General features: G+C 36.4%; 1 protein-coding gene across 1 annotated transcript in view; it reads right to left on the bottom strand.

Moving 5' to 3' along the window:
• COL25A1 (collagen type XXV alpha 1 chain) overlaps positions 1-26,230 on the bottom strand; it is a 469,169-nt gene that overhangs the window by 76,930 nt on the left and 366,009 nt on the right. Inside the window, 5 exon segments of the mRNA XM_021101684.1 lie at positions 9,809-9,853; positions 14,600-14,635; positions 15,063-15,095; positions 23,168-23,212; positions 25,295-25,321. Of these exon segments, the coding sequence (XP_020957343.1) occupies positions 9,809-9,853; positions 14,600-14,635; positions 15,063-15,095; positions 23,168-23,212; positions 25,295-25,321 (186 nt within the window).

The raw sequence follows: 26,230 nt of genomic DNA, 5'->3' as shown, positions 1-26,230 counted from the left end.
CTATAAATGTAATAAAATTCATTGAGTAATTAAAAAAATAAAGGTTTACTAAGAATGAGTTTTCTTCCTGTAGAAAAGGGTAAGGAGAAAATGGTCATGTTTATTAAATTTCCTGAGATAAATGTAATACTTAAAAAAAACAAAACTTGCCTCCTTGACAAGGACTGATGTAGATTCTCCTAAAATGTCTAGAAGAAAGGCTATGATAACCTATAGTTCTATAGGTATTATAATGCAATTAAAAAATAAGCCAGTGGTTATTCTATTTTAGACATAGTTCTAGTTAACCAGGATAGAGGAAGGATATAAAGCCTAAGAAAAGTAGGGGAAAGCAGCTGAAATAGGATTCAAACGTTTTGGGGAAATTTTTTTTTCTTTTGCTTTTTAGGGCTGCACACATGGCATATGGAGGTTCCCAGGCTAGGGGTCAAATTGCAGCTGTAGCTACCGGCCTACACCACAGCCACAGCAACACCAAATCTGAGTAGCATCTGTGACCTATATCATAGCTCACGGGAGTACCAGATCCTTAACTCACTGAGCAAGGCCAGGGATCAAACCTATGTCCTCATCGATCCTAGTCAGATTCATTTCTGCTGGGCCACAATGGGAACTGGGGAAATTATCTTTGAAGTAAATCAGACTACACAAAGATGAAATTTTGTAAGTTTTCATGACAATATGCAGGAGAAATGTATCTACTTTTACTGGACTGCATGATGATTCTCAGAGCTGTTTTTAAATATCTCATTTAATCAATGGGAAATATGAGATTGCTAAATTGGAAATTATTCACACATATTCTCTGAATAGATGAGGTAGAGGAGAGATGGAATAGAGTAAACTGGAACTATAATGGAATTAAACTTTTATAATACTTTTTACTAAGAAACAATTAAATCTAGAGTTTTTTCTTTTTATTTTTTACAAGGCAATTACCCAAATTAGACACCCAATTATAATTTCAGTGAGCCGCTATAGGAATAACATGGGAACATTAGGCAGAGGTCCTTTGAAAAGAGCAGATGCTGGCTGTCATAATCAGGGAAATGTGGATTTACACAGGTAAACAGCAAGTAAAATAGCCCTACCATTGAGGTGAAAACAATAAAATATGACCCTTTCTGAAACAGTATTAATCTTTTCAGTTTATGATGTATTAGTGCTTTTTTAAAAAGTGACAACCAAAAAATGTTTAAGAAAAATGAGGGAAAGGCAGTTTTTGTTGTTGTTGTTGTTGTTTTTGTCTTTTTTTTTTTGTCTTTCTCAGGGCTGCACCTGCAGCACATGGAGGTTCCCAGGCTAGGGGTCGAATTTAATCGGAACCGTAGCCGCTGGCCTGCATCACAGCCACAGCGACGCCAGATCCAAGCTGTGTCTTTGACCTACACCACAGCCCATGGCAACACCGGATCCTTAACCTACTGAGCAAGTCCAGGGATTGAACCCGCAACTTCATGGTTCCCAGTCAGATTTGTTTCTGCTGTGCCATGACGGGAACTCCAAGGCAGAGGTTTTATTTATTTATTTTATTTATTTTTTATTTATTTATTTTTTTTGTCTTTTGTCTTTTTTGTTGTTGTTGTTGCTATTTCTTGGGCCGCTCCCGTGGCATATGGAGGTTCCCAGGCTAGGGGTTGAATCGGAGCTGTAGCCACCGGCCTACGAGAGCCACAGCAACTCGGGATCCGAGCCGCGTCTGCAACCTACACCACAGCTCACGGCAATGCCGGATCGCCAACCCACCGAGCAAGGGCAGGGATCGAACCCGCAACCTCATGGTTCCTAGTCGGATTCGTTAACCACTGCGCCACGACGGGAACTCCAAGGCAGAGGTTTTAAACAGGGATTTGTCATGAACACCATGGCATCAATGAATAGTATTAAGAACTTAAGAGCACCAATTACTTGGGTCACTTTAATCTGTTTTTCTCATATCTGTCTACCTATCTGTCTGTCTGTCTATCTAATTTCATACATATATATATACACACATATATGTATATTTGTGTGTGTGTGTATTCTAAATTTTCCTTCTTCTCTGTATTCATTCACTACCTCAGGTGAGATGGCATTTTGGTATTTACTTTTGTTATTGTTGAGAACAAGATAACAAAGTCAGCTGGGATTCCATGCATATTGGTTCTCTTGATCTTGTGTGGAAGGGAATCAAAATCATGAAGGCAACCAACTGGCAGATTTAAACTGTCATTGTTTGCAAAGGTAGGGCTTAAATATAGGGAGAGAGAAAATAAAAAGAAGGAAGAGAAGAAGGAATGATGGAGGAATGCACAGAGGGAGCGGAGAGGACCGGAGGAGAGGAGATAAATGGAGAATAAGCATTTTAAAATGTTTTATTTCTCTATCAAGAACAATTAAGCCCAGAATGATCTGCTGTTTTTGTTATTATTTTGTCTTCACTGTTCCTCACAATGTCCAACTAGATCTAACCTGGTGAAACAGCTAGAAAAATATAAACAATGTAATATCTAACTCTTAAAATAAAAACAGAGCTATGATTTAAACAAAGCCTGGAAGTAAAAAAAAATAAAAATAAACTCTATTTATCAGACCCTTTCAAAATTTTAATCACTAAAAATAAGTAATGGCTGGCACCAAATTCTGCTACCGAAACCACAAGCCTACCAGTGATCAAGTAGTTGTCAGAGGAACAGGAATCACAACTCTTGTTCATGCTCTTGTAATATGGCGTTAATGTAGCATCAAATTTCAAAATGGAAAAAAAATTTGGTTTAACTTTCTGGCCTTGTCTTCGATATTGCACCTGATTTCTTCCTTAGTTGTTTCATGAATCTTGACCTTTGTTTCTTCTTAACATTAATGAATTAACTCACCACCAATGAGTTAAAAGTCTTGCTCTCAATAACAAGATAGTAACACATTTTCCTGTACTGAACTAGTAGGAAAGATGAATATTAGAGTGTCTGTGATTTTTGGCAACTAACCTGGGATTCAGGTTGGGCAGAATAAGTACTATTAATTCAGGATAAAGCACAATTAGGTGGGTCTAGTGATAAACTGCTGGATCAGCAGCATCAACGGCCAACAGACCTATCTGAAAATCTGACACAGGCTGCTAATTTGAATGAAAGTTTTAAACAGTCAGAGCAGGAGTTCCCGTCGTGGCTCAGTGGTTAACGAATCCGACTAGGAACCATGAGGTTGTGGGTTTGATCCCCGGCCTTGCTCAGTGGGTTAAGGATCTGGCACTGCTGTGAGCTGTGGTGTAGGTTGCAGATACGGCTCGGATCCTGTGTTGCTGTTCTGGCATAGGCCGGTGGCTACAGCTCTGATTAGACCCCTAGCCTGGGAACCTCCATATGCTGAGGGAGCGGCCCTAGAAAAAGGCAAAAAGACAAAAACAAACAAACAAACAAAAACAGTCAGAGCACTTGAAAATGAAGAACCAAGTTTACAAAGAATAGCTAGAGCTGAAATCAAAGGTGTACTGCTACATGACCAATTTTGGATGGCCTAATGGTCTCACACTGATCTTTCCAACTATAGCCAAGACTTTCAGCAGCCACAATTTGATCTCGCCATATGAAGCTCAATGAAAATATGTCATAGTAACTAATACAGGCTATATTCAAAATACTACCCTGTTTTCCCACCAAACAAAAAGCTCCCTTGTTGATTAGAGTGTCAGAGTTTCTCCTTCTCTCTCTGTTTTCTTTCATAAATTGGCAATATGCACACAGACAAATGAAGCAAGCTACAAGAAGACTTAGCTCTGGGACGGTGGGATCTATTCATTCCATAAGATAAAAGCAAGATGCTGCAAAGATAATATTTCTTACTGAAGCCACTTTTGCTCAACTCATCTGCTATCACTTTTAAAAAATTTAAACAGCCTATTGAGATAGTTTAAATTCTGTGTTATTCTGGCCCCAAAGCACCCCCAAACAATGCAAACAAGTACCACCTTTACCAACCACGGAGACAACAAAATTTCTATTATCACAAAAGGGCAAGAGAAAGGTAGGACGGTCTTTAAAAACATGATCTAACAATGACTATTAAGTCATTACGTCTTAGAATTCCATAATAAAATCTGGGCTGATTTTTCTTGAAACTCTTATTTAATACATGACAAGAAAGAATTTCATATGACCTTAACTTGATATTTTAAATTGATACCGGGACAATTCGCTTAGGACTCTTTTGTCAAATTTACATAGGGGATGTCCTTCATATAAGTGAGAAGAGTCAACAAATACACATAGATGGAACTGTTAGTCAAGCTAAGAATGAAGATACAGCTTCATCCATACAGAAATGGCTCACCAGGTGTTTCCCTATAAACTTCCAGAACCTACCATCTGTTAATGGAATGGTGGCCAGAAAGTCCTAACTGATTAGCTTTTGCCCACAGAAAAATCTCTGGTTTTTCATTTATTACCATTTGTTTTATTTTTATAAGTCATCATCAATTAAAGGAGTAAAAGATATAATTTTTTAACCTGTCCAAAAAAACCGCCCCCAATATGCCAGCTTAAACCAAGTCATGCTTTCCATGATATCCATTACCCCAAGCAGATCCAATTTTCATTGCCCAAAAAATAGTACAACAGGGCTTGAAAAATAAGTGCTGATTTGCCTGGGTGCTAAAAGCATCACCAATATTTTGATTAATGTGTCTTGACACTGAATGAATTAACCATACAATATTCTTCTTGCTTAAGGGCTAATTAGAATTCAAGTCAGCATGATACCTACTTTTGAGGATTACAGCAAGAACATTTGTTGTAATAAGAACCTCCAGGCAGCCAGTTTTGGGAATGATTGATTTATGAAATTATTGAGGGAGGAAAAAAAAAGGAATGAGAAAGTAGTGTCTGTACCCAGACCACTTATTTCCCCGAAGGATCACTTTTTGAGTATAAATTAAAATATCTCGGTGGCTACGATGAAAATGAACTACAACAGCAGGTTTATTTAAAGCACAGAAAAAAACAACTTTCTGATTTTTTTTTTTCCCCTTAGGATTACATCATGAAAGCACATTCAGTGTATTTATTTGAGGTTTCATTATGGATGCTAAAAACCTCTGATTTCTGGTTGTATGAGTTTTCTAATTGAACCCTTAAAACTATTCAACTGCTCAGATGAACTGGTACAAGCTGGAAATAATTATAAGTAACCATAACACGAAGCTATCCTTTTAACCAGTTTCTTCCTTTTCTCTTTTCTTTTAGGAATTCATTTCACATCCTACGTTACTTCCAAAAACTTTCTTCTGTTTTTTTTTAACAATGTGATTTGATGTTTCTGAGGAAGAAACCTCATCTCCAGTGGATTTAGAAGGCAAGTTTCTGTAGATTATTGAACACTATACTTAATCCTAAGAAGGCCAAGGTAATGTTTCTGCCACCTGTAAAAGTTAGTCCTTATATGATTTAGTGTCAAGGATGACTTTACATAATGAGGTATAAAGAATTAGTTACTGTCTCCTGTAACTAATCAAGTTCTTGATCTGAATGTCAAATTTTCACTAATGTGGAAGCCAGAACAAAACATCAAGCTTTGAGGGAAAATACTGTAAAAATTTCTTTGTTACCAAAATGATTTTTTTTCTGATTTGATATAGTTTTACACTGCCTTATGTCTCCCTACTGTATTCATTTTGCCATACCTCATACATTTTCCCCAATTTACTTTCTGACTGTGATGAGATAAACTGGTAGTCAATGTTGAAAGGAGAAAAGCAAGCATTGAAAAATTCATATTTAAAAAAATGTCTTGGGCTAGGAATACTATGAATGGAGCCTAGAGATTTTCATCATTACATGTCAAGTTTTCCTTTTGCTGTTATTGTGAGTAGTGTTGGGAAGGAGAACTTAATACCATGTCTTATGCCCAAAACATTGTGTTCCCTCATCCTTTATTCCTAGAATATATTGGGTTATAGGAAAAGGAGAATAGTATGATGTCATGTTTCAAGAGAAAGTAGGTTATCTTGTTGCTTTAAAGGTAACACTCAACCATCATTGCAAAGAGGTTTTCAGAATTTATCTCTATGAACCTATAGAGTACAAATGGCTTTATGATCTCTAGGTTGAAATTACTTGAATGAGGAAAGAGTCTATAGAACAGGTGTGTAAACAATGTTTCCAATATTCTAAGTTGCTCTAAGAGAAAGAAATAAGAATAGCTGAAATTTTATGTAGCATTTTCTATACGCTTGGCAATATTTTAAGAGCTGCACATATAGTAGTTCATTTAATCCTCACAACAATTCTCTAAGTTATGTACAAAAATAATTCCAACATTCTAAGAAAACTGAGCAGAGAGATTATGTAACTTGCCCAATATCATGCTATAGCTTTGTGAACTGGTGAGGGGTAGAACCAAGCTCTACACGCTGGTGGTCTGGCTCTAAAGTCAAGGCTCTTAACCACTGCTCTATATGACCTAATTACCAGGGCAATGTAACCATAATAGGAGTAAGTAATTTTTTAGAATGTGTGGTAAGAAATATTGAAAACAGGGACTTTGAATCTTACTCTTTTATGTGAGTAAAAAGCTAGTCACAATAAATTTTACCCGTGAAAAATGTATTTAAAGGCTTGTTTATAAAAATAATTTTCTGAGCTCAAATCTTATTCCAGAAGACCGATGTATGCATGGTACATTGCGCATAATTTAATTTTCTCAGTTGAACATCTTAACACTATATGAACCATGAATGCATGAAATAGGAATTTCAAATGTCTTCCACATGCTGAGAGCACTTTCCAATACTTGTGCAGGAAGAGTCGCTTGAAATTAAGTGATGCCTGTTCTTACTGACTTTTATGTATGCCTAAGGTATTAGCACTTTTCTAGAGTGGGACCCTGAAGTGACAGATAGATGAGTCTACTGTCTGTGTTTAGGCACTTCGCTCATTTCCTGAGAGCTGAGTGGAAGGCATGTGGAAGCTCATTAAGTTTCCAGCCATTCCCCGAGAGCAACAGGTGGCAAATCAAAGCTTCCCTGGTATGTCATGGCTGGTTTCCTCATGTCTTGGAAATAATGGATGGCATCTGCATGCTCTCTGTGGTACCAACAGATAAGAAGGAGATGAAGAGCAACAGGAAGTATTTCCAAAGCATAAACAAACACACAGGTCTAGGAAGGTTGTGACTAATGCTCTTGCTACCAAACATTCTAAATCCATATATGGAGGTTTCATCTTTTAAATATTATTGCTCACCCATGCTAAAAAATCAAGGGTAACTGTCCTGTGGTTAGCTACCTCATAGAAACAAGATATATTAAAGGAATAAAGACTATGCCAAGTTAATAAAGCCATACTGTAAATTTATAAACTTTTAACTCTACATTTTAAATCATCTGGTAATGACTAATGAGTAGGCTATGTCTTAAACTCTTTCAAAAAATTACTCATTTATACCTGAACACCTACTACATTATAAAGCAAGCCTATCACCTGCATCCTGAACTAGAGAGAGAAGACACAGCTTATTAATCCAAAAATAGCATTTGTGGTTTAAATCAAATACTGGATAGTTATCCAGCTGTACTTGATAATTACACAGAAAAATATCTCTAGTGAATGATAAAAAGGTTTTTGTCAATTGATAGCTTCTTGCTACCACAGTCACTAATCAAGTTAGAAAACAAAGGAAAATATTAGCTATAAGATCTGGACAAAATTTGTCTGGCAATTTCCTATGACCCTAGGAATAAAAACATTTACTGGAGGTGGTAAATCACCAAGATCTTTCCCGATGTGAAAAAGTTCAAAACCTTCAGACTAATCCACAGATGATTAGGGAAATGCCGTGGGATGTTGTTCATGGTGGAGGCCATCAATCAAAAGCAATGAGAACAAATAGGAGCCGCAACTGTCTTGCTTGCTTTGGAGCAGAAAAAAAACCAATACATTCACCTTTACATACTCTCTCTCACCAAGAAACCGCATGCTCAGAAGAAAGGACACCTGAATTTTCATGCAGCACTGAGATTCCTGCCACATGAAGCAAGCACTGTAGGAAAAGCTGCTCCAGTCCTTCCAAAATGCCCCTCATTTTAAATGCCTCTCCCCCTTATTTATAACGCTACCAGGTTCTTTTAAATTAGTGCTGAATATAATTTTCTTAAATTTGTTTTAAACTCTACGATTTTCTAATTATTTGTAAAAAGTTTTTTTTTTTTTTTTTTAGTATGTGGGACAATGAAGGAACTGCCATAAATCACCTCACCTCTACAATACGAAATCACATATTAATTCATTAAATTATTTTTGCTAAATAGCAAATGATAAGGAAATCTTTGACTCTTTAGTAAACTGCTGTCATAAAGAAGACTTTTTCAATGAAGAAGCCAAAGACTAAAAATATATTAAAAGGACCTATCCAAACATCTATGATACTAATCTAGAAACAACAAAAGGCAGAACCAAAATTTCTGAGTGCAAACCTAGAATGCATAGCTTTTATGTCTGTCAATTATAACAAATATACTCATAAAACACTATATATGATACCATATGATGTCTGGGAACTCAATGATTAAATAGTTGATTCTAAAATCATATATTTCACACAACACTTTTCAAACACAACCTTCCTAAAGCAGTATATACAACTCTCTTACTGAAACTAGAAATATTCATTTTAGAATGGTCTAAAAGCACTCTAGAGATTAATTCAAAATTCTGTAAGATGAGTACAATGTAAAGAAAAATCTACTTGCTTTATGTTATCAAACAGTTATAGAATTTAAGAAAGAACTTTAAAATAAGATGATTTCTAGGGAGTAACTACAGCTAAGGCAGTAGAATTTTTAAGCTTTGTCAGTTGCCATGTGAAAAGTTTTAGAATTAATAAAATGTTTAACATTTTTAGATGATTTAAAAACATGTAAAAAATGTTTTCAAACTAAACGTTAAGCAATTACTTTAAGATACATACAAATTTTGTAGGAATAGTCGTGGGTCAATACAGTTTAGTAATGTGATTTGTACTTTGCAGTGAGAATTACTGACAGGAAGTGGAAGCACAAAACACTTTAGAGGGATTATTATAATGGATGAATCACAAAAGCAGCTGCCTGAATGTTAGATTTATGGGGATGTTAAGACTCTAATTCTGGTCAAAATCAGATAGGATCTTTTTTTTTTTTAAATCAGATAGGATCTTAAGAGTAAAATTTAACTGAAGGGAGACATTCTAGGCTTTAAATAGTTCCTATGATCAAATGAAAGGACTTGTACACTTATTTAAGTGACATAGTAGGTTAAATAGGGGAATGGACAATCCAGATAGCCATGGCAAACTTTAGAAATACCTGTTCATTTTTAAAAATTGAACTATAGTTGATTTACAATGTTGTGTTAGTTTCAGGTATACGGTAATGTGATTCAATTATATATATGCATATATATTTATGAATATAGATATCCTTTTTCAGATTCTTCTCCATTATAGGTTATTACAAGATACTGAATATAGTTCCCTGTGCTATATAGTAGGACACTGCTGTTTATTTATTTTATATTTAGTACTGTGTATATGTTAATCCCAACTCCTAATTAATTCACACACACCTCCCCCCCTTCCCCAAACACCCTGCTTTCCCCTTTGGCCACCATACATTGTTTTCTATGTCTGTGGGTCTATTTTTGTTACCTGTGCTTCATTTTTAATTAAAGATTTAATTGGTTGAGATGGCTGGTGAGTATTTAAAGAACAGCAGTACATTTTTGGTTCTCATTTTTTCATTTTTATGACTCTCACCATTACAGTTCTATGAAGCCAAGACTGTCAGTGCAGTATTTACCTTTATCCCCGGAAGTCCAGGAAGCCCAGGAAGCCCTGGTTCACCCTACATAGGAAAATCACATAGCATTATAGAACAATATTCACTCAGGCACAGTATCTGAGAAAAACACCACAAATGCTCCCAGCTGAATTTCTGCTATATGAATATATATGTCTAATATACATACTGTCTAGTTTCAAGACATTTGGTGAAATTATACAGTTCAGTCAACTCTTGATTCAGGGATTGGTTGACTATTTTCCAGACTTTTCAGGATTTTCCTTTTCCTGCCCTTCACAGTTTATTGCCATCTCTATCAGAAGGTGAGAAAGAGGAGTAAAAGGAAAAGAAACTCCTATGTTTTATTACTCCCTGGTAAATGACTTGCTGAGGAGGCTGAAGCTATTAGCTGAAATGAGGATTAATTGTGCATTTGAATAATGCATCCTGTTTCAGGGCTCTCTTACTTCAGATAATCAAGAGTTGGCTGTATGGACAGGTGGTCACATCAAAACAATATACATTAAAAATCGTGCTCACTTAAAAGTATAATAAGATTTCCTTTCCATTCCTGAATCATGAGAAGATAAATGCATAGTTAAGATTATACTTAACTTCAGCCCATATATCTGACAATTGTTGAGTCTGGGTAACCCTGCTTAGCAACTTAAGGCTATTGGTACAATGCAGCTGTTTCTGAATACAAGTTTGAGATTAAGTGGTACATTTTGGGTGAGCACACTGGAGTCAAGCTAAATCTTCTCATTTTCACAGAACTGTCTACATTATTTTAAGCACAAAGTATAGTGACGGGAAGTTAAAGTGCTTAGAAAATCTCCTGAATTTCACTAAAGAAGCATAAAGAAATTTCTGGAGAAAATGAGAGTCCATCCTGTGTTGGATTGAGGTGACTAATATTTGGAAATAACATTTGAAGATAAAAGGGTCATACCGTTTCATGACGGTGAGTCAGTGTGATAACAACTACACCAGAGACAGAAGCATCAAATTAATGAGAAAAGTGGTGGAGGAAGGCACTTCTTTGAATCTAAATGTTCAAACCATCCTTATTCCAAGGAAAATCTACTAAGAATAGCCAGACACTTCATCTTTAATATTATTACTTTCAAATCACGGAGAGCTATAATTTGCTCTTGTATTATCACAAAATGACCTCAGACACTCTTAATATTAAGCTACAGATTAAACGTAGAAAGGACAATGACTTTCCTGATGGTTTAGGCTAAAGGTGCTTCAGGAATGCAAAAGAAAAGCTATTCTACTGGAAACTAGATAAATGAAAGTTTGCAATGTGAACAGAAAGACTAAGATGAAATTAAGCCAGAGAAGAAAGGACGATTATTAAGAGTTTGATATTCCATTCAACAAATACCTGTCCAAGTGGATTAAAATTTATGCAGAAACATTATACATTTGATTTTCTTTTTCTTTCCCATTTTCCCTTCAAACAACAAATTTAAGAAGATCTAGTAAAAAGGGATTATCCACATTTCACTGAAAATTCTTTTACTAGGAAAAAAGTAGAAGGCCCTTGAAAACACAAGTTGCAGTAGAATGTACAACCAATCAAAGTAAACATATTGGTGACAAATCTAATTTTGTAGTGTCTTAGGAAAAACCTCCCTAAACTCAAGATATCCTATTTAAAACATGTCTGAAAATATATGGTTTGTAACTTGGTTTCCTCAAAGGAGTTCTCACTATATGCTTCCCTCCCGCCAAATTAAAAGGATAGATGATTAAAGATATTTATATGTACATGCACACACAGACACGCAATCATATTTTTCTCACTACAAGAAAGATAATACATCATGGAATATTTTAAGACATCATGGAATAATAAGATAAGATAAGACATCATGGAATATTTTATAATGTAGATTGAATATTTACAGAGAGTTTGAGCATTTAGCTGTTCCCTACATCATATGCACATGTATGTATGTATATAGATTACATGTGTACTTTTTAATGAACAAATATTTCAAGAATTCATATTTTATAGTCTTGGACTTTTATAAATTTGACCTTTTCAAATGTTTACTTAACAGTTGACATAATGAAAGATTATAAAATAGTTAATGTTACTTTTTGTGAACTAGCTCAACATTTTTAAGAAGATATTTCTTCCTAAATGAATTCTGTTTTTATACCATGAAGGCTTATCTTCAAATTAAGAGACAGTCTTACAGTTTCTCCATTCTTGCCTATTTCTTGGCTCAGTCAGGAGCCTCTGTGAGCTGTGTTCTTGGGCCTGCACAGCCCAACGTTGGATCTGGGTCATAATTACGAACTGGTTTGTTATTCCAGTCCAAGAATCTATGAAAGTAGATTAAACTTTACACTGACACGTTATACTTTGATTTTCTTTTTTCCTTCCCTTTCATTCTTTACTCTTCATTCTTGGGGACCCTTGTCCACTGTTCAGTTAGTTTTCTCCTTTCACCCCAGTCCCAGTGACAGTGCCCTATATTTCTAGACATAGTTCAACACTGGGGTCCCTCCCAATGAGGGAACAAGTATTTTTATCCTTTTAAAACTAAAAAATATAATTAAAAAAGATGTGGAAAAGTTAGAAAGGAAAAAATTATATGATGAAACACAACACCTATTTTATAAATCTACACATTCAGTTTATAAACATATACCCTAACCCATGTAATCAATCACACACTCTCCTGTTGAGTCTATAAAAGAAAAAAAAATACTGAAATCATACCTATATTATGATTATTACTCTAAATAACAAACTTTCATGCTGCAAAATACCAGACAGTGGAGAGTTAATCAATGCACTTTTTGTTCTGTCAGAATATCCTCTACTTTTCTGGGAATACCTCTAACACAAGAGCTTAAGCACAATGAACTCACAACACAGTTCTGCAATGCTGAGAAAAATGTCATGGAAGATCCCTTGAATGGATTCTGTATTCATTTCTGTTTGTCATCTTCCAGTCTAAGTAGCAAGCATGGAAACACTCTACTTTTAAATCAATGCCGGGGTGAGTACTGCCAAATCCAGATAGAAACAAAGGAAGTCATAAATATTGTGGGAATGTGAGATTGCGTCAAAGGGTAGAATCTGGCCTAATTATTAATGGAAAAGATACCGTTCATTTTAGGGCACATTTTCATTCAGGTGGGTTGTAATATTCATTCAGGCATATATACTCATTCAGATAGAAGCCACCTCTTCTTTCAATATAGTTTAAAACAGGTTTATAATGAAACACAAAGAAAAGCCAATGTTTCCATATATAAACCTATAAACTTACAGAAATGACTCTAAAGTGTATTTTTAAATAATTATGATGAGGCAATGTTTTGTTAATCAGTTGAAAATCAATTTGGATATTCCACTCTGAAAACAATAGAACATGTATGAAATTATAGCAAATTCATTTTGTTTTTAAAAGAGGTATAATAGTTTTATAGACATTTCTTTCAGCTTATCACAGACTTAGAGAACAGTTTAAATTTAACATTTAATTTTTAATGACTAAGGGACTTAAAATTAGATCATCTGAGAAACTGAGTTGCTCTTTCAAACCAAAGCAGATCATACATCTCTGTGATATCACAAATTTCAAATTTCTTACATTAAAAAAGAAGGAATCAATGGGCAATCTTAGGATTTTCTTTAGGAGCTGAATAGCAAAATTTGTAGAGTTCTGCTGAGCTCTTTGGAAAAACTTCAACTCTACCTAAAACTGGGCCTGATGAGTCATTAATCTTAGACTCTTCATTTCAAGAGAAAAATCTATTTTTAAATTAGAGAAATGTTAAAAGAAGGTGAAAGATCTTCTTGAAAATTACTTTAATCCTAAGCATTTAAACAAAGCATTACTTCAAGAATGGGGGATATTTTTTCTATGTTATGTTTCAAGTTCTAAACTACTACAATGGGATTTATTCCTTCCCTTTATACTAATGAGTTATATTCTATGTTTCTATTCATATTTTTCCCCTATAACATCAGCTACTGCTAGACAAAGGCAGACTCAGGATCTTAAGAGATTTAACCTGATGTGGAATTCACATTTACTTGTTAGCTACATCTGTTATCTAAAATCTGACTGCACTGGGCATTGATATCCAGATGCTCAGACAATAAATGACTAACAGTTGTTTCCTGCTTCAGACTCGAATTAGAATGTGAATTGAAACATATTCACTGCTTGTCCTCTAATTTATCACTGAAGTGAAGCACAAACAATAAAAAAAATTTTTTTGTACATATCTCTAGATTGGTTAAAGTGGTTTGGCTATTGTCTCCAATTAAAATTTAGTTCATGAACAAATCTCTTTGTATAAAACATAACACTCATTGCGTGGGTAGGTATTATTCACATAAAAATTATCAGTACATAAGCATTTGAAATGAGAGGAAAGGAATATAATTTTAAAAGAACTGCCCATCATTCCCTATTGAATAGTTTAGTAAATATTCATTTCTTTTCATAGAAGATAGAAACATGCAGACTATCTTTAAACATGCAAGGTAAGCTGTTGGCATTCCAATCCAACCGATCTTTGTTAGCTTCAAACAGCTCAGTACATGCAGACTTCAGTTCGTTAAGCATCCTTTTACGTTTACAGAGTATGTTTTCACTTTTGCTATGGTCAGCATCATCCCTTTTAAAATGCTAAACAATAACATCTGCATACAAAGCAGGAAAACTGCATCATTTTGCAATAATGGTTCTCATATTATACAGGATAATAGATATAATAAAATGGTGAATATAAGATAGTACAAAGAACACACAAGAATAGAGATATTACCTTTTGCCCTGGACGACCAGATTCTCCGGGTTCTCCCTGGCCAAAGAAAATCAAAGATGAAAAGGGAAGTCTTAAAAGAATTTTGCAAAATCCTTAGGCCCCTGGACGCTTTCACAAAGATGGCTTAGCCTCCCTGATGACATGCATTTCGTTCAGTTTATTCTGTTACTCTACCTCTTACTAGACATTGGCAAAAAAAATTGTTTTTCTTTTTTTTTTTTTTGCTGTGAATATCCCTAAAGCTCGCATAGAACTCCACATTTCCACAAAAACTAATCAGAAAGAGAAGGCAAGATCTCTTGTTTAATTAAGTATAAGATCACAAGCAGATACTTCTTGTTGTGTTTGGAAGCTGACAATTGCAGGAGAATAGAACCATCAAAGCTGGTAAAAAGGAAGGGAATAAAGAGTCTTATAAAAGTCAACCCTGTAACTCCTGGGGTACTTGCAAGGCTCTAGTTACCTTAATTCCAGCCGCAGATGATCCAGGGTCTCCCTAAAATGAAACCCATGAGAGATTATTCCACAAGTTAAGGAAATAGGAAACATACAAACACACAGAGAGCTGTTATGAATGGGAGCACTCAAGGAAAACCCATGACTAATGGCCTGAACTACACTCCCTAGGAATTTGTATCAATATGTCATCTGCTAAGATGTCAACAATTTCCAAGACAAACCATGCACTTTCTAAACCTATGGGTTTACTCTGAATGCAAAGTACATAAGGACCACATGCCTTGAAATACAGATAAATATATAAATATGGATCTCTCCCCTTGATTCAGTGCTAAAATTGTATTCTAAAACAATACATTAGCAGATCTGGAATTTCAGTTTTTTCTCTTTCTGGAATTTATTAATGTCACTGGCTATCATTTAGCAGGAGTTCCCTGACCCTTTCGGTCTTCAGAAAGTCAGGGTTCGACAGAGGAAGTCAAAGGGTTAATGATGTTGAGTTAGAAAAAGCCACGAAGCCAGTCAGTTTGTTTTCCTCCTGAAGCACCACGCCCGTTGTGGCTGGCACGTTTTTTTTGAGCTCTACATTTATTTCATTGTAACGCCGTCACCGAAAAGTTACAGGATGATGGATGACTTGTGGGTGACAGGAAGCCATGGAAGATCTGAGAGAAAGTCTTGAGATAAAATCTGGTTTTCTAAAAGGCATTGTATTCCATCCAGATTGCATGGGGGTGACTACACTGCTAAGGCAAATCTGTTCTAAATACACAGATAGGGGCTGGCCCAGGAGGATATGGGGGTGGCCGAGAATGCTGCTTGTTTCTGAAATTTTCAGAATTAGGGACTAGATTTTCAAGCTCCTCCTAACTCTGTTCCCATGAACATAAAATGAGAGGGAGGAAGCGTCGTCATGTGAGACAGTCAAGAAAGCAGAAAGAGCCACAAGGTGGAGGGCACATGCTGGGGTTTCCTCAACTGTCCTATCGGGGCAAAGAGCTCAAGGGGCTCCGGGGTCTACCTCCCTGTTCTGGATTAGAGAGCTGCTCTTGGAGAGATGGAGTCTCTTTGAGAGATGGAGCTAAAGCCTCAGGCCTCTGTTCCTGAAGCACTTGCCCCTCCCTCACCTCCTCTCCCCTCTTCTAAGGGCGGCACCTTCTCTTTCTTCAGAGCTTACGTGGCTTTGCCTCAACTCCTCACCAACCAACCTAGACACATACCCCTCACACGCCCAGTTTACTCTGCAGCATCTGTTCATGTCCTACAAAGCTCACTGCAAATGGATTCTGTATGTATGTCTTCTGCCTGTTCTTTGTTTGTCCCTCCATAGACAGTCAGCCACGTGTGGGCAGGTTCAGTGTCTATTTTTATTCAGTGTCGGAATAAAACATGTTCAATACATATATGATGAATGAATGGATAAATCTCAAAAAGAATGTTTTCAGCAGGTCAGCAGTCAAGAATCAAAATTAAAAAAAATAAAACAACAAAAAACCCTTTAGGAAGAAAGACAGAGCTGAGGAAGGAGAAGGAAATAATAAATTAACTTATTGGAGGAAACATATGAGTTTCTTTGACATCTGTAATTGCTATTAACTAAGGAAAAAATAAAACATGACAAAACATATAGAAGAGGATCCAAATACTGTCTTATTGTAAAATGATACTGGTTTCTCTTTTCCGTCATCAACATTCAGTTGAGTTCTGAATAGGATGTGAAATAAATGTGGCTAATAAAATAATACTTATTTCTATTCCTACTAAATCAAGTCTGAAAGGCATCCACACCAATAAATCAGGTTTGTGATATTTTACACAATAAGATCTTTGTATTCATAAAAGCAATTTTGACTTTCCTAAGGCCCTTTTTTTCATCTTACGTATACCTCATGAGACTCCCAAGAGATAGGGCATGTATTACTATTTTCACTTAGTTGATGAGGAAATTGAAGCAACTTGAGGCAAAGGGAATTTCAGACTTCCTAAATTCTATTTCCATGTTCTTTTTATTGGAATAAGAAAATAATTATTGGTTTATCTCATTTTGACAACAGGGCATAATGGATGCAGTAAGTTTAGAAAGAAAAGGAAGTTGCTTGTATTAACTGTAGTTTAAAAGCCTATTTTGTCAGTGTTTTAGTGGAAAGAGACTAGATTCAGAGTTCTCAGAGAAAGTGGATGGGATGAAAAGGACAGTTTCCTGAAAGCTTGATTTCTCTGTGGAAATTGGAGCAGTTTCATTTGATGGACAACAATGAGTGATATTTCAATTTTCTTTTCAGAAATTAGAACTGTGAAATATCAAGGAATTTTTTTTATAACTTTTAAGTGGCAAGGCAAGTGCTGGAAAACATTCCTAAGTTAAACATTTTAAAGAATGATGCTGCAAGTAGTGAAAATAAAACAATTGGTGTTTATAACCCTCATTCCTCTAAAAGTGAAAATGAATACAGGATTAAAGTAGGAAAAAACCCAACTGTGTCTAAGTATGCTCTTAACTTCATAAATCAGTTGGTTTGGAAAGAAAAGTTTCTGCAAAGTAAATCATAAAGTGAAAAACACTTAGGATATTTGAGGTAAAAGAGTTTGATTTTGCTAATTATTAGTCATTCAAGCACAGAGAGTGTCTGGTTTCGGCTGTGATTATTTTCAAACACAACACTTGGTTTGTAATCATATGTATCTGTTAATAAAGTTTATGTGGATAAATGAAGTGAATGGGGTGATATTTCTATCATTCATTAATTCATTCAATACATATTTATTGAGCACTGATTATGTGCTGGCCATGTTCTGGATGCAGAGATAGTAGGGGCTAGGGAGACAAAGTGAATAGTGCAGTTTCAAACCCCAACCAAACTCTGACAGTCGCCCCTCCATATTCCTGGGTTCTGCATCTGTGAATTTACCCGATCTCAAACCAAAAATGTTTGGGGGAGGAGTTCCTATCATGGCTCAGTGGTTAACGAACCCGACTAGTATCCATGAGGATGCAGGTTCGATTCCTGGCCTTGTTCAGTGAGTTGCCATGAGCTGTGGTGTAGGTTGCAAAGGCGGCTTGGATCCTGAGTTGCTGTGGCTGTGGTGTAGGCCAGCAGCTGTAGCTCTGATTTGACCCCTAGCCTGGGAACTTCCACATGCTGCGGGTGTGGCCCTAGAAAACAAACAAACAAACAAACAAAAAACAACAACAAAAAAGTTTTTTGGGAAAAATTTCAGAAAATTCCAAAAAGTAAAACTTGAAATTCTGCATTCTTGGCAATTATTTACATAGTATTAGGTATTATAAGTGATCTGGAGATGCTTTATAGTACAGCTGATCCTTGAACAACACAGCTTTGAACTGCAAAGGTCCACTTACATGTGGATTTTTTTTCAACAGTAAATATTATAACATGATCTGCAGTTGGTTGAATTCAGTGGATATGGAACCATGATATGGAGGAACCAGGGATATGAAGGAACTCTGTATAAGAAAGGCCCATTATAAATTATACTCCAATTTGCAACTGTGGTAGAGTCTTAGCACTCCTAAACCTTGCATTGTTTAAGGGTCAACTGTATACCAGAGAATGTGTGTAGGTTACGTGAAAATACTATGCCATTTTATATACAGGACTTGAGCATCCTGGGATTTTGGTATCTAGGGGTCCTGGAACCAAGCCCCTGGGGATACTGATGGACAACTACAATCATTTGTATATACGTACACAGATATGTGTATTCAAAAATATTGGAGTTCCTGTAGTGGCTCAGCGGAATTGAATCTGACTAGCATCCATGAGGATGCGGGTTTGAGCCCTGGCCTTGCTCAGTGGCTTAAGGATCCTGCGTTGCTGTGAACTGTGATGTAGGTTGAAGACATGGCTAGGATCTGGTGTGGCTGTGGCGTAGGCCAGTGGCTACAGCTCTAATTGAACCCCTACCCTGGGAACCTCCATATGCTGTGGATGCAACCCTAAAAAGACAACAAAAAATTATTGACTGAAAGCATAAAAGATGCTTTGTTTTATTCCCCTCTTTTACATTAATCAGTGACATCCTTATTGTTTTTTTAATTAAAAAAAATGATTTTTCTTTCCACTTACAAAAAATCCGTGATAGGAAGAAATTGTCATGTTAGGAAATTCTGTGTCACTGCATATACACAAAAGACATGATATAAGCAAATGCATGGTACAGGAAAAGCCTTTACCATTCAACAAAAATAGGAAGCAGGTGAAAGTAAACAGTTTTTTTTTTTAAAGGTGGTTCATTCAATAAATATTTATTATCATCCTACTATGTGCCAAGAACGTGGTGTTGGGAATAGAACAGTTTGGTAATACATAGTTTTTTGTTAGTTTGTTTTTTCTTTTACAGTGAACTGGATGCACATTTAAAGAAGTAATTATAATGACTTGTGATAAGGGTTATGAAAGAGATCATAAAGAGAGCTCTGGGAGCACAAAGTAGGTGACTGAGCCAATCCAGAGGAGACTGAAAGGCTGCCCCAGGGAAATGCTTTATTGATTAAGGTTTCAGGAGACTGAATGGGAGGAGGTGGAGGTGGGCAGAGAACAAGAGTATTCTAAGCTGAAGGAATCATCCTATGTGCTAAGCTGGAGAAGACCCTGTGCCCACAGAGAAAGGCCTTTCCATGTGATCATAAGAAAAGACAATTTGGTTGGTGACTCCCATGATGGGCATGGCTTCTGAAAAGGCTCAGAGGATGCAAATCATAGATAGGTGTAAAGTAAGAAGGCTGCGTATGACAGAAATGGAGATCCAGGGAGCAAAGAAAATGAAGACACAAACAGGTAATACCAAGAAAAGGAAACTTCTGAATGAATAGATAAGATTTTGAATGATAGAGTGGCGTCATGGAACCATTCAGTGGTCTGCACCAACACTTACTTTTAAGTGGGGGAGGGGGAATAGATAAGAAATCCATTTCTACATTCATTGGTGGGATTAACACTCCAAAGAGCAGAATATAACCTTCCCATAGTAACCCGACACGACTGAAATCAGTTTTTGGCAGATCGTTCGTTCTTTTTTTTTTTTTTTTTTAGGGCTGCACTTGTGGCATATGGAAGTTCCCAGGCTAGGGGTCGAATTCGAGCTGCAGCTGCTGGCCTACGCCACAACTACAGCAACAGCAACTAGGGATCCAAGCCCACATCTGTGACCTACACCACATTTTCAGGGCAACGTCAGATCCTAGAGTGCATCGTAGCCACTGGCCACAGAGAAAACCCAGCCCAGAGGTTTTTACAGTCCCATAGCATTTCCAGATGACCAATTTGGAAAGCCTTAGATTGCTTTACCATCCAAAGGCACTGAGTTGGATCAAAAGGAAAAGAAAAAATCCTATTAAAGTGAATGAGCCAATGACGTAATTTACTACATCAATGGCAGAAAAGAAGCATTTTTTTGATTTTACATCTCAAACTTGGTAAATGATGAATGAGTTTCACATACTGAACCCAAAGGCCATAAGAAGAGTGTTTCTAACATGCTGGAAACAAATTATATGACAGAAGCAGGAAATGTTTAAAAAACACATCAAAAATTATATTCTAATTACAGCATTCTTGGGGACGAATGCTTCAGGTCAGATTACATATTATACGTTATAGATTCCTATTTACAATCCCCTGTTTAAATGCATTGAAAGTTTAGAGAAATAATTTCTGTTTTAACTGATGCATTTCTTGTGCTTAATTTCAGTTGCTAAAAAATCTTTTTGATAAAGAAGAAAAATAACCAATCTCATTGATTTCCATTTCCACGTGGTTAAAAAGCTAACACTCATTGAGAGTTTACTATGTTTGAGTCAGTATGGTAAATGATTTGCATTAATATAAAAAAATAAGAACAGTATTCCCCTGAGTTGAGTTTAGCCTTTACAAAGAAAAAAATTCCTTTACTATTGCAAAATTAAATTTTTAAAATGTGTGATTAAAGAAACAATTATTGGCCTACATCCAAAGAATGAAGCTTTAAAAATACATCTCTCAAAGCTTGAAATTCTCTACATAAATCCACATAGGCATAGTTCAAACTTGGCCTAAATTGTTTTCACTTGAAGAAAGTGCTCTCTGTTTAGGAGATTTCCTCTCTTTAAACAGAGGTTGGCAACTGTGGCCTGAAGGCCAAATCCAGCTAGCCACCTGTTTTTGCGTGGCCCAGGAGCTAAGAGTGGTTTTTACATTTTTAATCATTAAAAAAAATCAAAAGAACAATATTTCATGACATGTGAAAAGCATATGAAATTAAAATTTCAGTGTCCAGAAATAAAGTTTTATTGGAATTCAGCCACTCTCATTTGTATACATCTTGTCTATGGTTGTTGTCATGCTATGATGACAGAGCTGAGTAGTTGTGACAGACACCATATGGCGCCCCAAACCTAAAATATTTATTTTCTGGCCCTTGACAGGAAAAGTTTGCTGACCTCTGCTTTTAAGCAAAAACAAGAAAATTAAACATAACATCCATGTGTATATATCTGGGGTCTGAAGTTCTGACTTCGAGAAGTCAGAGGTATGTCATTGGTCCCATTAGTATGAAACATATTCATGCCACGGTGGACTGCAGCATGATACTTAAATTTGACAGAAAAACAAAATGGGTTTACGCAGTGGTTCTCAACGAGGGATGATTTTGTTCCCCAGGAGATTACTGGCAATATCTGGCAACAGAGTTCGTTGTCACAACTTGGAGATGCTACTGGCAGTTAGCAGGCAGAGGCCAGAAACGATGCTAGACAAATGACAGCTCCCCCAGGAAGGATGATCCTGCCCCAAATGTCAGTAGTGCTGAGGTTGAGAAATCTTGGTCTATAAGAAACTGAGAGCCCACTCTAATTACTGGACTACCGCTTGAATACAAACACAATTGCTACTTGGTGACATTAATGTATTTCTACCACCCATGCCATATTTGTTTTAATATTCATAAGACTGAGAAAGACAAATTTCTTTAACTTTATGAGTACATTTTTATGACAAACAATTATCCATCTGTACTGTAATAATTTTCAAAGTAGAGTATTCTTATCCTCAACTATAAGCCTAAATGAATCATTCTTTTTTCCCATCAATTAGCCTGGTTTAAATTAAAATCTGATGATTATATTTTTAGTTCCTTAAAAGAGCTTTTTCTTAATTCTTGACATACAGCACAGATGAAGTAAAATTTTCCTTTCTATGTCAGAGATGTCTGTGAAGAATCCAAGCAAAATCTGTGATAGGCTGGGGACAAAAAGAGAGGTGATAGGGAGATGAACCAAAGACCACTGCAATACACATGCTAATAATGGTTTAAAAGACTGGAAAGAAAAAAAGAAGAGGAGTTCTCATTGCGGCTCAGCGGGTTAAGAACCCAAAGTAGTGTCCATGAGGATGTGTGTTTGATCCCCTGGCCTTGCTCAGTGGATTAAGGATCCAGATTGCCACAAGCTGTGGTGTAAGTTGCAGATGTGGCTTGGATAGGGCGTGGCTGTGGCTGTGGCTTAGGTTGGCAGCTGCAGCTCTGATTCAACCTCTAGCCCAGGAACTTCTGTATGCTGCAGGCGCAGTCATAAAAAAAGAGAAGAAAAGACAATACAAAGGCTGACAAGATATTCAGATTTAGCAGATTTCAAGTTGAGGCAAATTTTCAAGACTGCATTAGAGTCTCTAATCCAGTGACATTAACTTATTATCAGGCTTTTACATCTCATCCCAATCTTCTGCAACCTTCTGTCCTAAAATCAGGACAAGTGAAATCACTTTACGAAGTCTATTTTTATAACTCTGTGTATAAAGGGAGTGTTTTATTTACATATGAATAATTTTTTTTCCTTGAAAGCCATATTACTGGAAAACTAACTACACATTTTCTAGAATTTTTGACATACCACGTTACTTCTAAAATACTTAAATTTGTGGCTAGGAGCTTGTGGAATAATCTTCCTTTATCAATAAAATACTTAAATGTTTTCTAATCTCATAGAATCATCTCTGATCTTGTCATATTAAGCCAGACCGCTCACTTAACTCTCTCAAAATCTCTTATTTTCATGTACATGAAGTAGTATTTCTTGCTCATACACATACTCTTTCATATTGCACAACACTGTACCTTTTCGCCTGTGTCGCCTTTGGGGCCATTCTCTCCAGCATCTCCCTAAGGGGGGGGGGGGAGGAAAGCATTACGTGTAAAATATATTAGTGACATTAAGCAAAGAGTACTTTTTATTATTTTAAGGTCTGTTTCATAGGCACAATATATTAAAATCTCTTGTAAATGTTCTACAGAGCGAACGTACTTTTTCTTGACCAGCTGCCTGATATCAACTGGTCCAAATAAATTTTATTACAATGAACATGGCTAAATAGCTTTAAACTACTCCACAATATTAACAGAAAGTAATTTCTCTGACTTCTAATAGCTTATTCTGGCACTTGGAGCCTCCTTAACTCTTTCTCTTTTCTCCTCCTCTCAAAGCTTTGCGCTAACAAAGGCATTCTCTTGACTCCCTCCACATGTGTCTTAACATCTCTGTCCCCTTCCCCACCCCATCCTGCCTCCTGGACCCTCTCCCTCCTTTTCCCCTTCAATCTGTATAAATTCTGTGTCTTCAAGGCCATCTCAAATCTCCAGTCCACAAAACTGGAGCACCGGATATTGACTTCTTTGGGCCTACATGTTTTGCATTTGTGAGATAAACATTTTATATTTTATTAGAAACTTAAAAAAAAGTAAATAAATTGGGGAGTTTATGCTTCCTTTGTGATTTCTGAGCATTCCTATGCCTCACTAATATCTTTCTCTGAGCAAAGCAATGCATCAGAAAAAAAAGTCATTTGTTTATTAACCATGCTTTGCTCCTGTAAATGCCTCTGAATTCTTTAAGTCCTACAGCATGTTCTAGTAGAAACATTGTGAACTTTGGAGTCCAGAGACCGAGCCTGGCTCCAGCACCTACAGGGCGAATGAAATTTTCTTGGCGTCAAATTTCTCACGTGTGAATGTAAGGGAAGGATGTTTTATGGGATTACAAGAAATAAACAATTACTGTGTGTAAAGCAGCTAGGACAGTATTTGGTATATCATAAGCTTCTAATGACAGATGTTAGCAATAACAATGCATTATTGTTCATATATTCCATAAATACCCTTCTGTCTTCATAAGAGGTCACTTGTCTATCATTTTTAAAGATTTCTGTAAAATAAGACAGAAACTATTGATAATGGTTTCCCTGGGAGAAGTAGGGGTGTCGAGGGTGGGAGCTTTTAACATTTCCTTTCCATTTTCTTTTCTTGCTTCAAATAATCATGAAGCTAACCTGCTCGGGCATTCTTTTATGGTGATGAGTACACCACAGCAGCCCTGGAGCCCGAGCCACTTTATCAGATGAGTCCCCACAGCGGTGCTGGCACTGTTCCTTTTCCTTCCTTAATTTGTACACAAAATAATCATCTGATTACCAATTAATTTCAATTTAATTACCATGAACTGGTTGGATGCCAAACAAATGTACTGATTATCAGTTATGAGGGATCTTTGATAGGCAGCCCATTAGCACACTTTTCAAAATTGCTTGGAAATCCCTTTATTAAAAGACAAAACACATTTTCTTATTAGAAAAACGAGTTCAGTGTGGTCATGAAGTGAAGGGTTTGACTGAGTCACCTCTCTGTTTTTCTCCCCTTCCATTTAATAAATCTCTTTATTTTTATTTTATAATGCTTGAAAATACAGTTACATTCATGCAGTTTGCTGGATCTGTACTTTTTTGGGGATTAGTGGTGATAATATTGATTTGTCAGAAAGATGGTTTCACTGATGAAGAGCACTGCATGGAATCTTGGTAGTGTCTTAAACAGACAGCACACTTCTCAAACACTGTTAAAGGGAACAGCATGAAAACATCTCCAAATGTAGCAAGGAAGGACGTCTAAGAGAAATTTAACATATGCACTCTACTTCTCTTTTTTGTTTCTTTTTTTTGTTTGTTTGTTTTTATGGGAGCTCTTTGTGGGGCAAATTTCATGTGACTTGCTCTGTTGCAATATTCACTTTATTACTGAACTTGTAATATCCCCAAGGTATATCTGTATATGTGTGTGTATCTATCTATCTATCTATCTATCTATCTATCTATCTATCTATCTATCTATCCATCCATCTATCCATACACAAATATAGTTCAGTTTAGTACTTCTTTGGGGGAAAAAGATAAAAATAGACAGACCCACTCTCACCTTTTCTCCTCGTTCTCCAGGTTCTCCCTGGGCAAAAGAACAAAGATTGAGTTACATAATAAATTATAAAACACCTAAGTAGGCAACACTAAACAAAAGCAGATATTGAACATACTAGGTAAATGATGTGTGACATTTTCTATTTTGGCAATATTTAGTTGCTATGTAAAAACAAATGGTAAGATGAGTTTCCTGGAGAACTGAGTAATGGATAGCAATAGCAAATGTAGTCTTAATTCTTTGCTTTTGAGGACTGAAGAAAAATATTTAAGATTATCAGTCCAAACCTGGCTTTTGGGGTGCTAAGGAGAACAATGTTGTGGCACTTTGCTGTCTCGAGAGGCTTCTGAGATGATAACTCTTTATCCTGCCCAAACTCAGGCTCAGTAGGGTGAGCAAGCATGTCTTTCCACGATGTCTTCTATTCAAAGCAGTCCTGGTGCATGGATTATTTCAGGGCTCTGGAGCACCCATGTAGTTCCCCATTCGGTCTTCCCCTGACATGACCCCAAGCCCCCAGGCATGAATTTGTCATGAACTCTTATCCACCTGTTGACCAGCAAGCTCCAAGTCAGGTGTGCTTTAGGAGGCATTAGTCATTTCAGAAAAGATACCAGAATGGGCAGAATCTAAGTGAGTTTCGAACGGATGTCTTTACTCAAAATGATGACCACGACAGATGACTAAAACACAAAACTGTGTCCTGAAAAGAATCCCATTTTACACTTTACCCAGGAAGGGACAAGGGATGGAGTCAGAGAGTTCCAAAGCAACTCACACACACTATGATATTCCTCTTAAGAAAAGCTTGAGAAAGTGTTGCAGTAAGATTGTTTTATAAATTATTTTTAAGGTGGTTTTTTAAAAAATTATAATTCACTGTAGAAGCTGGTTTGAAGGCAACACTCTTTTCATTCCCTGAAACTCCTCCTGACC

The sequence above is a fragment of the Sus scrofa genome, chromosome 8 (assembly GCF_000003025.6).
Source record: "Sus scrofa isolate TJ Tabasco breed Duroc chromosome 8, Sscrofa11.1, whole genome shotgun sequence".
NCBI classification, from domain to species: Eukaryota; Metazoa; Chordata; class Mammalia; order Artiodactyla; family Suidae; genus Sus; species Sus scrofa.
This window is presented reverse-complemented; position numbering and strand designations above follow the sequence as displayed.